Source organism: Bremia lactucae, linkage group LG6 (genome assembly GCF_004359215.1).
Source record: "Bremia lactucae strain SF5 linkage group LG6, whole genome shotgun sequence".
Lineage (NCBI taxonomy): Eukaryota > Oomycota > Peronosporomycetes > Peronosporales > Peronosporaceae > Bremia > Bremia lactucae.
The window spans coordinates 5,729,352-5,741,228 of NC_090615.1; the positions used below are offsets into that span (position 1 = coordinate 5,729,352).

General features: G+C 45.4%; 2 protein-coding genes across 2 annotated transcripts; one reads left to right on the forward strand and one right to left on the reverse strand.

Annotated features, from left to right (window-relative positions):
• Positions 1–2,831: 2,831 nt before the first annotated feature.
• On the reverse strand, positions 2,832–4,406 carry CCR75_005552 (uncharacterized protein). The gene is made up of 5 exons (XM_067963632.1): positions 3,696–4,406; positions 3,571–3,627; positions 3,473–3,538; positions 3,233–3,412; positions 2,832–3,174 (listed from the first exon to the last, which is right to left on the reverse strand). The coding sequence occupies exons 1-5, from the start codon at positions 4,354–4,356 to the stop codon at positions 2,936–2,938; spliced, it is 1,203 nt and encodes a 400-aa protein (XP_067818378.1). The 5' UTR covers positions 4,357–4,406; the 3' UTR covers positions 2,832–2,935.
• Positions 4,407–4,664: 258 nt separating this feature from the next.
• On the forward strand, positions 4,665–9,544 carry CCR75_005551 (uncharacterized protein). The gene is made up of 10 exons (XM_067963631.1): positions 4,665–5,051; positions 5,134–5,213; positions 5,271–5,362; positions 5,441–6,085; positions 6,168–6,374; positions 6,462–6,557; positions 6,628–6,902; positions 6,980–7,073; positions 7,150–8,815; positions 8,921–9,544. Exons 1-9 carry the CDS (start codon positions 4,804–4,806, stop codon positions 8,539–8,541), a joined length of 3,129 nt encoding a protein of 1,042 aa, XP_067818380.1. The 5' UTR covers positions 4,665–4,803; the 3' UTR covers positions 8,542–8,815; positions 8,921–9,544.
• Positions 9,545–11,877: the final 2,333 nt, after the last annotated feature.

The following is an 11,877-nucleotide window of genomic DNA, read 5'->3' on the forward strand; positions in this document are numbered from 1 at the left end:
GATCCCCTGAGTGGTACCCACTGAAGCAGGGCTACCACAAGAACTTTTACTTCGATGGCTTACGCCATCGTTATCACCACGCACAGAAATATGTGCGGATGACGGCACGGGAGACGGTACTGGCGATGAAGAATCATCCTCATCGTCGAACCAAGTAGACTATTAACTCGTATATCAGAATAAGCCCTCTCATTCGAAGGCTCATAGTCAGCCGCCTGACGTCTATCAGGCGACTGCTCTATTCTTCCCGAGTCGGCCATTTCGGCTGACTCGCATTCGTAGTCGACCTCCAAAGAGGGGTCGTATACACGTGGTGAATCACCACGTGCACCCGCAACATCTAGAATTGCGCGAGTAAAAGATACTATGGCAGACGTTCCGTCTGCCGCAAAAGATAACAGTGCGTCTTCCGCGGCTGCACGAATCGCAGCCGAAGGCGCCGCACTATCAGCACCCCTCATGAATTGTTCTTCTTGCGATGGAATTTGAAATGATGGTTCTGACCAATCAACATTGTTTTTAAATTAAGTGGTCACATAGTGACCACTCCATCCAATGACAGTCAGAGTGATTGTCGTTTAAGGGAGTGGTGATGTAAAGGGGTCTATCGTTACATGAAATTAACACTTAAATGTTGTTAGTTAATATATTATCTTAAAGGTAGATAATATTGGGAGAGCATTCCTTTATATAGTTATGCTCTAAAATCTTATCCATAAATAATATAGGCCATTATATCTATTTATCCCGCAGACTAATCAGCTGTAAACGTAAACAAAGAGAGAGACAGATAAGATTTGAATTGCATGTTTAGTATTAGTTTATAATTGATTCGGCATCAACAGATGGAAAGAAGAGATACTTAATTATATTAATCCATTTTCATTTTACCCTCTTTAAGCTAGTTACCTTAAAGAGAAGTACGTACTAGACGATTATATATAAACAAGATTGAAGCTAGTTTCTACTTGGTAAGTGCGCACGAGGAGTCGGATCACCGCTCCCGTGACGACACGTAAACCAGAGTACTTAGTGCGTTGTGTGAGGTCGCTAAGGTGCTTACCTAAACTACCTCGCTGTACGCGAGAGTAGACGGTCAAATCGCTTCTTCACTGTGCTAGGGTGTGTGCTTATGTAGAGCGTGGCCGCATTTAGACGTGCCCGCCTACATCCAGGACGAATGCCGGGGTGGATAGATTGTCGTGGTGCAACTTTGTGGCAATTCAGGCAGGAAATACCTGCGTGATGTTAATGAATCCTTAAATGGTCGTTCTTGTTTGGCAAGCAGATTTCCTCATTCAATCAAAAGGTCGATGCGCTGCCGCTTTTTTCCACTAATATATAAAATATATCGCCAGATATGTAAACCTCTCTAAATTGGTGCTCTGCTATCAAATATCAGATACCAAAGGAAATCGGTCATTGCCCCGAAAAAGTTATTATCGGAGGGAATTGTTTTCTGAAGGATCATTTATCGGAGGTTAAACTGATCCATTGTACAAAGAATGTAGATTCCTCGGCTAATAGCTCTCGTTAACATGTCGTATTTAGTTCACGCTCAGCTGATGTCAAGTCTGCACGGTCTTGTACTCAGCTGATGTCACGTCTACACCGCCTAATCTATAGATGTGTCAATATCATCGCCATTTGCTTACAATTGTTTGCTTAAAGCATGCGATCTTCAAGTGCAGTTCGCTACCTCTCGCCTAATTCACCTACATTTTAGCTTTGCTGAATTCATTTATAATTAAAAAATGTTCTTGCAAACCATATGGCAATTTTCGCTGGCTATTATTTTAGCAATTGCACTTGCTCATTTGACATGCATGGACCGAATCATGTTCACGGTCCACAATGTATTTACGCTTCGGCAGCTTCTGAGCTTAATTAGTATTAAATTGAATTTACATGCTTGCGTTAACCTGACACGCAAATCTTTACTTCGCCTGCATCCATCTGGGAGGTAAGACCGTTTACACAATCAGCAAGGGACTGCTTCCATGCGTAATTGCCTTTATGCGAGCAATTCCGCTGTAAACAAATTGGTAGCTTGTGCTTAACTTGTCATCGGCACGCACTGAGTCCGTTGTACAATCCCTTCGATTTTAGAATTCTGACGTTGTCGAAGAAATTGCTTATCCATTTCTGTATTGATTGCAAAGCATGACTCGCCATCACTTCAGTTCATATACAGCAGCCGTCGTACCTTAATGATGACGCTAGAATCGCGATCCTTGACTTGGCTTCCCACCTTAATGATGACGCTAGAAAGCAGATCAGATACTCATCTCTTGTGTGCAGACTTGTAGGCGAGATAAGACTTGTTTGTGACAAATGCATAGAATAACTATTTCCATTAAACGGCTAAATACATTGAAAGCCATTTAATATAGACAAGCTTTCACTGCTTCCTATCATTTTATTGACCAAGGTCGTCCTATGTGTTGCTTTAGGTAAGCTCTTGAACTCGAAATGAGCAGTGAGACCACAGTGCTCTCGAATTCACAGTTTGTCACTAAGCCTTCGTTCTTGAGCTTCGTGCCGACAATGACGCAGTACCCTCTATTGATCTTATATTCGAGCATTGGCGTGCACATTACATACTTGGCTACCCTATAAAACGCTGCTTCTATCGTTTTCGACATAAAATCGACGAATAAGTCATCACGCGATTACAACTATCTAACGTCGACAAGCACATTGTCACCTTGGAACCGCATCCGCGTTTGTGCTGCCTCTACGTCATTCTTTACGTTGACTACGACAACAGCAGACTCTCTACTCGTGTTGTGTCGTTTGAACCGTCTCAATACGAATTAAATTATAATAACTTATCAAGAAACTGTTTTTTTACTTAAAACACGTATAAAATGTAATTTATAAATTCAGAATTCGGAAAGATCCACTGACTGCATCATACGTGTGTGTTCTTAATTTACTCGCCTACTTCCTCCTTTTCCGTATTAGAATCGGTAGATTGACTCGATTTCGTCGATATTGGTGGAGCTCGTGACGTCAGATAGTAAGCGGTACCTGGAGATGTCGTGGCGGTGGCTGAATTCACGTGAAGAATTGCTTTGTTTGTTGCATCGGTCGGTACAATCGCAGCTTGTTCAAGACCTAAAGAAGCGATAGGAATCGTATGAGCTTGCACCGCATCTTCCGCTATGCGATCTACCGATAATGAATGAATTAGCAACACAAGTAGCAAATTTGTGCCAATTTCTCGTACCTTGTTGCCACTTGGTTTGCAAATGCGCGACCATTTCCGCAACATCTTGCAAACGTTTATGAATTACACGTGACGACGTGTTACGTAACTCTTCTAATAATGGCTGCATTTCGGATGTAGCCATGTTCATCTTATGGTCATTCGCTAGCACCTCTTTAAACATTAACCCGGTAACAGCATCTGCAACAACCACTTTTAAGTCTTTGACGTCCAAATAATCCATTTTCGTGAATTCCAAACCTGTGGAGATAGAAGCGCTTTTGCTCTTCCCTTTTGGAAAGTCTACCGCCACGACAAGCTCAGTATCTTTCAAGAACCAATTGTAGCTCGAAACCTACCTGCAGAGTCATCAATATGATCCAATTCTGTTAAAGCACGAGCTGGCGGGTCGTACACTGTCTCAATTTCATACACTCCCGTTAGCTCCCTATTCAAATCCAAAAATATAGACGCAACTCAAAACCTGAGTCGTCCATTGGTTGCAACTCCTGCTTCTTTCCCGCTTCTGGTCCCAGTAACAACTCATCAGGCACGGAGCTATTGTTCGTATAGCAATTGTAAATTTCGTCACTGATTCGGTGGTTGTGCTGCGAAATTTGGTTGCGTACGCGAACAAGCCAACGCACTCGATTGGGTTCTCCGTCCACGACTTCGAAGACAACGTCAGCTGTGATGCGGGCTGAGCAGCCCGTGTACCGATTGTGAAGATGGGTACGTACCCCATTTCCACGAGATGGCTGTATGCAACCATGGGTACACCAATAGGCCATTGTTGCGTATTTAAACCCCTCGGGCACGGGATATTTCTTAAACTTTTGCTTATTATTCCAATACGTTGTGGTCGAGGAGCTCCGACGTCGGTACATGGTCTTAGTACGCGTCATGTAATTATTCCACGTCTGAATAAAATCATCCCATGTGTCGAACGTTAGTGGCTCAAACGCGGGCATGTGGATTGTCACCGAGCCACGAGACTTTGCCAAGTCCTCGCGCAATTGAAAGTTTTTGGTGCGACGCTTCTTGACCAGGGGCTCTCCCGTCTCAGACTGGAAAGAATGCGGACTTTGAGGCAAAGGTGAGGGCTCATGAGCGGGTGATGATAAAGATACAACGGGGTGGGCCATGGCCAGCTTCAGTTGCGGGTGGACAGGAAGAGCGGTGACTTGCCCGCAACTTTATAATCACCTTTAACAGGGTTTTTTAGCTCTTAAAACCAAAGAACTATGCATTTCGACAGGTGGTGGTCCCTTTGGCCATCGGTCTTTTTTTTGTCGTCCCCTTTCTACTGGCAGTCAATTTGTGCTACCACTAATGTCCCGGCGCTTGCGCAACGCGACTTACAAAGAAACCATCTGTTTTTGCTCTCGCTGATTTCGTACTTATCACGAAAAGGTTACGCAAGTGTACCGTGCACACGACGCTTGTGAGATATTGAGTCAGTCTCGCCTGTGCAGACAGAGCAATAGCGCGAGTGACGTACCAAGGAGCAGGCAGGCAAGACAGTACAGAGCCACTTGGTCCGTACATGTCCGAGCGTTGGTTGTATAATCATCATCTGTACTTCATTCTGAATGGAGAACGAGCACGTTAAGGGCATGGAACTCGGAAGCAAGGACGGTGAGGTCGTACGCCGTTGGATTGGCATGGTACTAGGCGACAAGTGTCTCGAAGATCTCCCTACTGCATTGCAATCGGGTGAAGTCTTGTGTGACTTGATCAATATATTGTATAAAGCACTGGGGATGAAAAGCCAGATTTGTCCCGTGCGTGGTCGCCATACGGACAAAGACGCCGAAAAGAATGTCCACGTGTATCTCCGGTGCGTCGAAAGAGACATTGCATTATAAAAACAATCTTTTTTGCCATGTATGGGTACTTCTGACGCGATTATGTCGTTTTAGAGCATGTGAAGTGCTTGGAGTCGCGCGTGTGGATTTATTTCAGCCGCAAGACTTGCTGGATTGCAAACGTATGGACAAAGGTGATGCGAATGATCAATTATAATCGTGTTGGTCACTAACGTGCAAAAGTGTGGCAGTATACCGCAATATCCTTGCGTTACAGTCCGTGGCCGTGTTGCTCTCGAATCGCCGCTCGATTGATGAACGCAGTGTAATGGTTACTGTTCCGGTAGGTTGACTGTTTTTTTTATTTCTATGCCCTATGGTAGTATTGCAATATCACATGTAACAATCATGGGGTCTGTAGGTGACGTGGTCTCCCCAGTCTAATCTTGCAAACCCTGACGATCGAGATGCGAAAGAACTGGAGCCGTTCACCCCAGAAAGCATTCAAATGCGGCAGCAATCACGATGGCTGCGGCTTTTATTTGAATACGAGTATCAGCAGCAACGACACGAGAAGCGAGACATAAGTGGCGAATCCGCGACAATAACAGGTCTTGGTCCGGTTGCGCACGGAATTTGGCGCACCGAAGAACGCATTCGTGCAATCTTACTGCGTAATGATCGCGAATATGGCGCCGTGCCCGAAGAATTGCATGGAAAGCTCTGGATGCTTGCATCCGGGGCTCAAATTGAAATGAGGAAAAACAAGGGCCAATTCACACGATTACTGGCGACCGAAGTCGAGAATACCGAAGCAAGTCGGCAAATTGATGTCGATTTGCATCGAACTGTCGCGGAAGAGGATAAACAGCATTGGACCGACGAAAAAACACAAATGTTACGACGCATTCTAGTCGCCTACTCGTTGTATAATCCAAGTCTTGGGTATTGTCAAGGTTTGAATTATATTGTCGCGCGAAGTTTACACTATTTGAACGAAGAAGAAGCATTTTACTTGCTTGTTGCAATGCTTCAGCTCGTTCCGGAAGACTATTACACTACCATGGTTGGTAGTTTGTATATATATACTTTGATGCTTAAATGTCTTTGCTCATACATTGTGAATTCTTATTGTTATTGTATGATAGTTGGGATTAGCCGTTGATCAACATGTTTTTGCCGATCTTGTGCGGATTCAATACCCGGAAATTATCCAGCATTTAATCGAGCTAGGGGGTTCAGGCATGGAATTGTCGCTTGCTTGTACGGAGTGGTTCTTAACGCTCTTTGCGAGTCCATGTCAACGTATTGTCACATTTCCAATCTGGGATGCGATTTTTTTTCAAGGAGATGAGGTACGTCGCAATAAAAAAAAGGATACGCGCTCTATCCGATGCAAAAGATTGACTCGAACCTTTGTGTGTTTTTATTTTTTATTGTAGGTGCTTTTTAAAGTTGCGTTGGCTTTCCTTCAGCAAGCAAAGAAAGATTTATTGGAAAGCCGAAATTATGGAGATATGTTGAATCATTTGAATGAGGTACGGTTACTTATTGTCCTTCTTTGAAAATAGCAATACTTTGTATTGTATTGATGGATAAATGGTCTAGCTTGGTCGAGGAAATATTGATGCATTATCATTAATGAAAGTGTCGAGGGATCAAACGTGCGTTCTACGTAGTCGTCTTGAAGACTTTCGAGCGCATCACCGCTTGCAATTGGCTTCGGGAATTGTTGCATCAAGTGTTGATGCGGAAGATCCTAGGAATTCGCATCATGGACGACGAAGTTCCGAAGCAAGAGCCGACTCAAAATTACGATTGTTTGGTCGAAAGAAACAAGGGGTTTCTCGACACATGGACCGTATTCCTCCTCGTTTTGCACGGTTGGTTGATCGAGTCATGTTGCACCAAGTTGTTTTGTCGAGGCTTTTTCATCCCGTTTTGATATGTGAATGTGCAGAACCTTTGACCGCGTTCCAAGTGTCGAATACATTGAGTCGATTCGTCGCGATCATTTAAATCTTGCGCAATATTATCAAGGATTTTCACCTCAAGTGCGTGTTAATTGTTTTGCTTTCAAAAACTTTTTAAAGAACCCTTTTGATTGAATGAGCTGGTATGGTTTTGTAGATTCAAGAAGAGTATTGGGGATCCGCCGAAAGGAGTTCCCAATGGAGTACGCGACGAGTTTCTACCGTTTGTATCGATAAATTGAATGATAAAACCACACACGAGCAGCCCAATGTATTGAGTTGTTTAAACAACGAGATGCATTGTAGTGGTCGTCGTACGGCTCCAGATGGAAGCAACGATTGTGAATTGGACGCGACACGGGATTGTCGAAGCAAAAGCTCCGGTGTCGTGCATGAACAAGCATCTTCGTGTAAACTTGGGACTCGTAACGCTACGAATGTCAGATTTACTCGAATGCGTGACGAAGAAGCCGGTCGTTCGCCTTTAGCGTGGATCCAGCGATTTGAAGAATGGCATAAAGAGTTAAAGATACAAAAAGAAAAGAAAAAACACGCGAAACGACGACGGTGGCATCAACGTTCGGATTCGTTGTTTAATGAGTCGAATGGATGGAATACAACGATTTCAACCGAGTTGATGACGTCGCAGTTGAAAATTCCGTCTCCAGAAGTCGAGATGGATTCTTTGGAACGAAAAAGTGAGGATTCCGAGAGTTTCAACAAGGAAGAAATCGCGCTTCTTGAAGAACCTTTGCTTGCCCGTTCGTCTATTGACGCGTTTCCATCCCTTCCTGGTATTGTAGGACAGCGTTTACGTCGACCGACGCGTGAAAATTTATTGAGTGATACTAATCGAGTCATGCAGTTGCCATCGAATGGCGAATCTCGAATTGCGCAAGGATTGAGTGATCAGAATACGTTGTCAAGAAGTCCGCATTCGTACGTGAATACTGCTTCCTTTACTCAAGAAGAGACGCACGTGCATGCGTCTCTTGAGACAGAAGATGTCAAGGAACAAGGTCAAGGCGTGAGTCCGACTTTAACTCAATTATCCATCCCACCCGTGCATGAGTTTTTATACTCACCCGTGCAATGTCAATTGATTCCTTCGGATTTTATCACGAGACAATCAAGTGCATCGTCGGTGCCACCTCGAGGGCGTCAAAACGTTTTACTTTCGAATGAAAATTCGTTGAGTTTATCGAAACCTCCCTGTAATTCAAAGCGCGAGTGTTTGCAAGTGTTGCGAGAACGTGCGAATGTGCTTCAGTATATGCATCGAAAAGCAAGTGATGCGAGTAGTCTTGCTGGAAGTATTCCGCGTAGTCCTGCGGGGATTAGTGAGAGATCGAGTGATTCGTTTCGAGTTGCGGATCAATCGCAGAGTGGCAAGTCGATGCCGTATCGCAATAGCTCGTTTTCCTTCTTTGACAAACTGTCGAGTGATTTGGAGAATAGTACTCATGGACTTGATAGTCTTGTTGACGAGTCGGACTTTCAAGGCGAAAGTAGTGGACGAGGATCCATGTCGTCGGTCGCAACGGGTTGATGAGTGAGTCTATATAATTACCAAGGGGGAAAAAGGGGAGTGACTTCCTTTGGAATGTCGTAAAGTAAAAAGTGGTGTTTAATAGAGCAACTTAACGATCGTAACGTTTCGTGTAAAAACCCTTTTTTGAATCGCAACTTTGGTAGCCATTTTGAAAAGCACATGGGTAAAGCGTACGATGGGAAAAAGCGGTGGAATGAGACGATCTTAGCTACAACAGTGCGGGCATCTGCAAGCGGAGGACGGACGATGGCTACGAAAAAGCGACTGTCAGGTTAGGCACTTGCAAAAAAGTGCATCTAAGCTCTGGAAATATTGTTTTTGATTAAAAAAATCAAAGGCAACGGCCGCTGACATGCCTTGTTTCTGCGATTTCCAGTCCGTACGCACAAGCTGAGCGCCGCAATGAAGCGTGTGGATGAAAGCACGCGTAATGAAGTCCAGAATGCTCGACTAGATGCACTTGAAGCTGATAATTTCGGCGAAGATGTCGACGATGGCGACGGAGGTCTTGATGGAGATGAAGCGTATGTCGAAGAGCATGGAGGAGAGGCAATTGTTGCATTAGGTGGTCGAGAACCACTGAGAAAGAAGAGGAAAAGTGTAGTTTTAGGAAAGAAAACGTGGAAGGTCAAGAGTTTAGCTCAAGTAGTGTTCGAAGAAGTCGGCGCTTGCGAAAATGTCATAGGACCGAATTACGTCACGATAGCGGCAGGTCCTCCCATTCATCCCGCACGTAAATTCTGCTGTGGATGTGGCTACTTTGCCACTTACAATTGCCAACGGTGTGGATCAAAGTACTGCAGCGTGAGGTGCGGGGACCAGCATAAGGAAAGTGGCTGCTTGAAATTCGGCCTGTGATGTGGTCGAAAGTGAAAATTGACGATTATTGGTTTACACGATTCTTTTGTAGTTTATTATTCATTTATTTGGCTGAACTTAAAAAAGTCGCCAAGTATAATCAGTATCTATTAAATGCAAACTTATAAGTCTGTAAGAGTAACGTGAACACCCTGCTTTGTCTTCTGCGGACTGAGCTGGGTTCTCACTGCATGCAACGATGGCAAGAGGTACAGTGGTAGGAGCCCCTTCTATAAAAGGGCACCCTTTAATAGTACTTATAACAGTACTAATTAACCTACACTGATTACAGTGAGAAGGTGGGGCGACTCGACTACTTAATGTAACGGGGCACTGCCGACTTGTACTGCTTCAGTACAAGTCCACTGCGCACTGCTCTGTAACGGGATAAAGTTGCTCTAATGTTACACAATTCCCGTTAAGTATACTTTGTGTACTTAAGGGGATGGTCACCTACTAAATTAAAATAATTAGACCCAGCACTCGGGTGTGGTTCACATTTGTGACCAAACCTTATGTATGAGATGCACATGGGTGCGTTCACATTAGGAGGATGACGCCTAGCGTCATTCGTTACGCAAGGTATCTATAAAGATGCGCTCGCAATACATATTAAGTGTTATCTATAGATATGACATTTTGATTAGTAAAAATAGGTGTTTATATTTAATGCGATTTAATATAAATTCGTCTGAAAACTACTTCCTACTTGGTAAGGGCGCACGAGGAGACGGATTACCGCTCCCGTGACGACACTTAATTAGAGTACTTAGTGTGTTGGGTGAGGTCGCTAGCGCCCACCACAACTACCTCACTGCACGCAAGAGGATCAGGTTAAGCCGCTTCCTCGCTGTGCTAGGGTGTGTCTAAGTAGAGCGTGGCCGCATTACGACGTGCCCGCCTACACTTGGTAGCACTTGAAATCCTTTCCACGACCCGCATCTCTGCGTGTGTACGTGAGGATGAACCTCAATATTAATTGGGCTCATTTTCCCACCTCTCCGAACATCATCGGGGGGGGGGTGACAGGGCTTATGGCGCAGGGACTTGGTGAACAAGCCCTGGCCAGGCTCCTGGGCAATCCTTCTGAGCAACATCTTGCTCAGTTGGAGCAGTTCGAGGCATTCGTGCTCGGACAGCGGAAAGCCGCGTCCGAGGCACAGGGTCATGCTGCGGTGGAGTCCGTCACCTAGACTCAGGATGAGCTGAGGCATGTGCAGCTCGGAGCGAGGCTCTCAACAGGACTGTTGGGATGCTCTCTGCTCGGCCGCATCAGCCGAGGCCCATTCGGATGGACCCGCCCAAGTTCGATGGAACTGCGGCGCACACGATTGTCCACTGGCTTATAGCCGTGGAGCAATGCGGTGTCGCGCAGCTCATCGAGGACGACAGCCGGATGGTTTCGTACGCCATGTCGCATCTGCGCGGTAAGGCTTCAGAGTGGGCTTACTCGGCGCTTATGGCGGACAGAAAGGCGTTCCATACATGGGCGATCTTTAAGACAAGGTTCGCGCCATGTACCAGGCGCCGAACAACGAAGTGTAGCTTCAGGAGCGCTTCTTTAGAGTGCGATAGGCGAAGCGATCTTTGCAAGATTATGTGCAAGAGATGCGCTCGCTGTCGGCGTCTATAACCGTAGTACTGATTCGGGAACACATTAAGGTCCCACGTTTATGAACGGACTACGGCATGGCCCATCGCGACAGGCCCTTTTCAGAAAGGTGACATCGACGATGGAAGAGGCAATACAAATTGCCTTGGTTGAGGAGCAATCCTACAACAGTGCCTCGGCGACAGCTTGGTATAAGCCGTCGGTCGAGAGGTCCGATGTTACTCCCATGTAGTTGGGCAATGCAGACGTTTCTACTATAAATGCGGCAAGTGCAGCCATTTGATGGCTCGCTGCCATGCCAGGGTCCCTGACGGCGAGCTGACGGATAGTCAAGCGTCGCATAAAACGGCACAGTGCCTAGAGCCTGGTGCGGTCGGAAGGGTGCACAAGCCAGGAGAGCAACGGCACCCTTTTCCCAGAAAAAGGTCGTGGTGACTCGAATAACATAAACCCGATAGATTAGGACGATCAAAGTACGTCTAAAAGAGTGACCTTCGGATCAGTCCCTAATAAAGAGGACGGGCCTTCGAACAAAGTGTTCGAGGCCGTCAAAGACGAAATTGCGGAGGCATCCTCAGATGAGGTAGGTACATATGATGTACGAGGAGACCCAGACAAAGTAAATCGGTAAAGGAATGTCCAATTTCACGGCATGTGAAGGATTTGCGCCAATTCCAAAGGCTCATAAATTTACTTGCATAACTATAGACAGAACAATGCTGAGGAAACAACCATTATCTGACATCCTTAAAAATGACGCAGAATGGGTTTGGTTAAAGAACAAGATGATGCTTTCACATCAGTGAAGCAACCTCTAATAAAGGCACCGGTCTTGACATTGCCAGACGCGGTTAAGCACTTTA

Coding starts and splice junctions, on each gene's coding strand:
- CCR75_005552 (XM_067963632.1), bottom strand. CDS start 4,356: ATGGCCCACCCCGTTGTATCTTTATCATCACCCGCTCATGAGCCCTCA. Junction 3,539..3,570: donor TCATATTGATGACTCTGCAG/GTAGGTTTCGAG, acceptor GGTTCTTGAAAG/ATACTGAGCTTGTCGTGGCG. Junction 3,413..3,472: donor AAGCGCTTCTATCTCCACAG/GTTTGGAATTCA, acceptor TGGTTGTTGCAG/ATGCTGTTACCGGGTTAATG.
- CCR75_005551 (XM_067963631.1), top strand. CDS start 4,804: ATGGAGAACGAGCACGTTAAGGGCATGGAACTCGGAAGCAAGGACGGT. Junction 5,214..5,270: donor TTGCAAACGTATGGACAAAG/GTGATGCGAATG, acceptor AAAGTGTGGCAG/TATACCGCAATATCCTTGCG. Junction 6,558..6,627: donor TGTTGAATCATTTGAATGAG/GTACGGTTACTT, acceptor TAAATGGTCTAG/CTTGGTCGAGGAAATATTGA.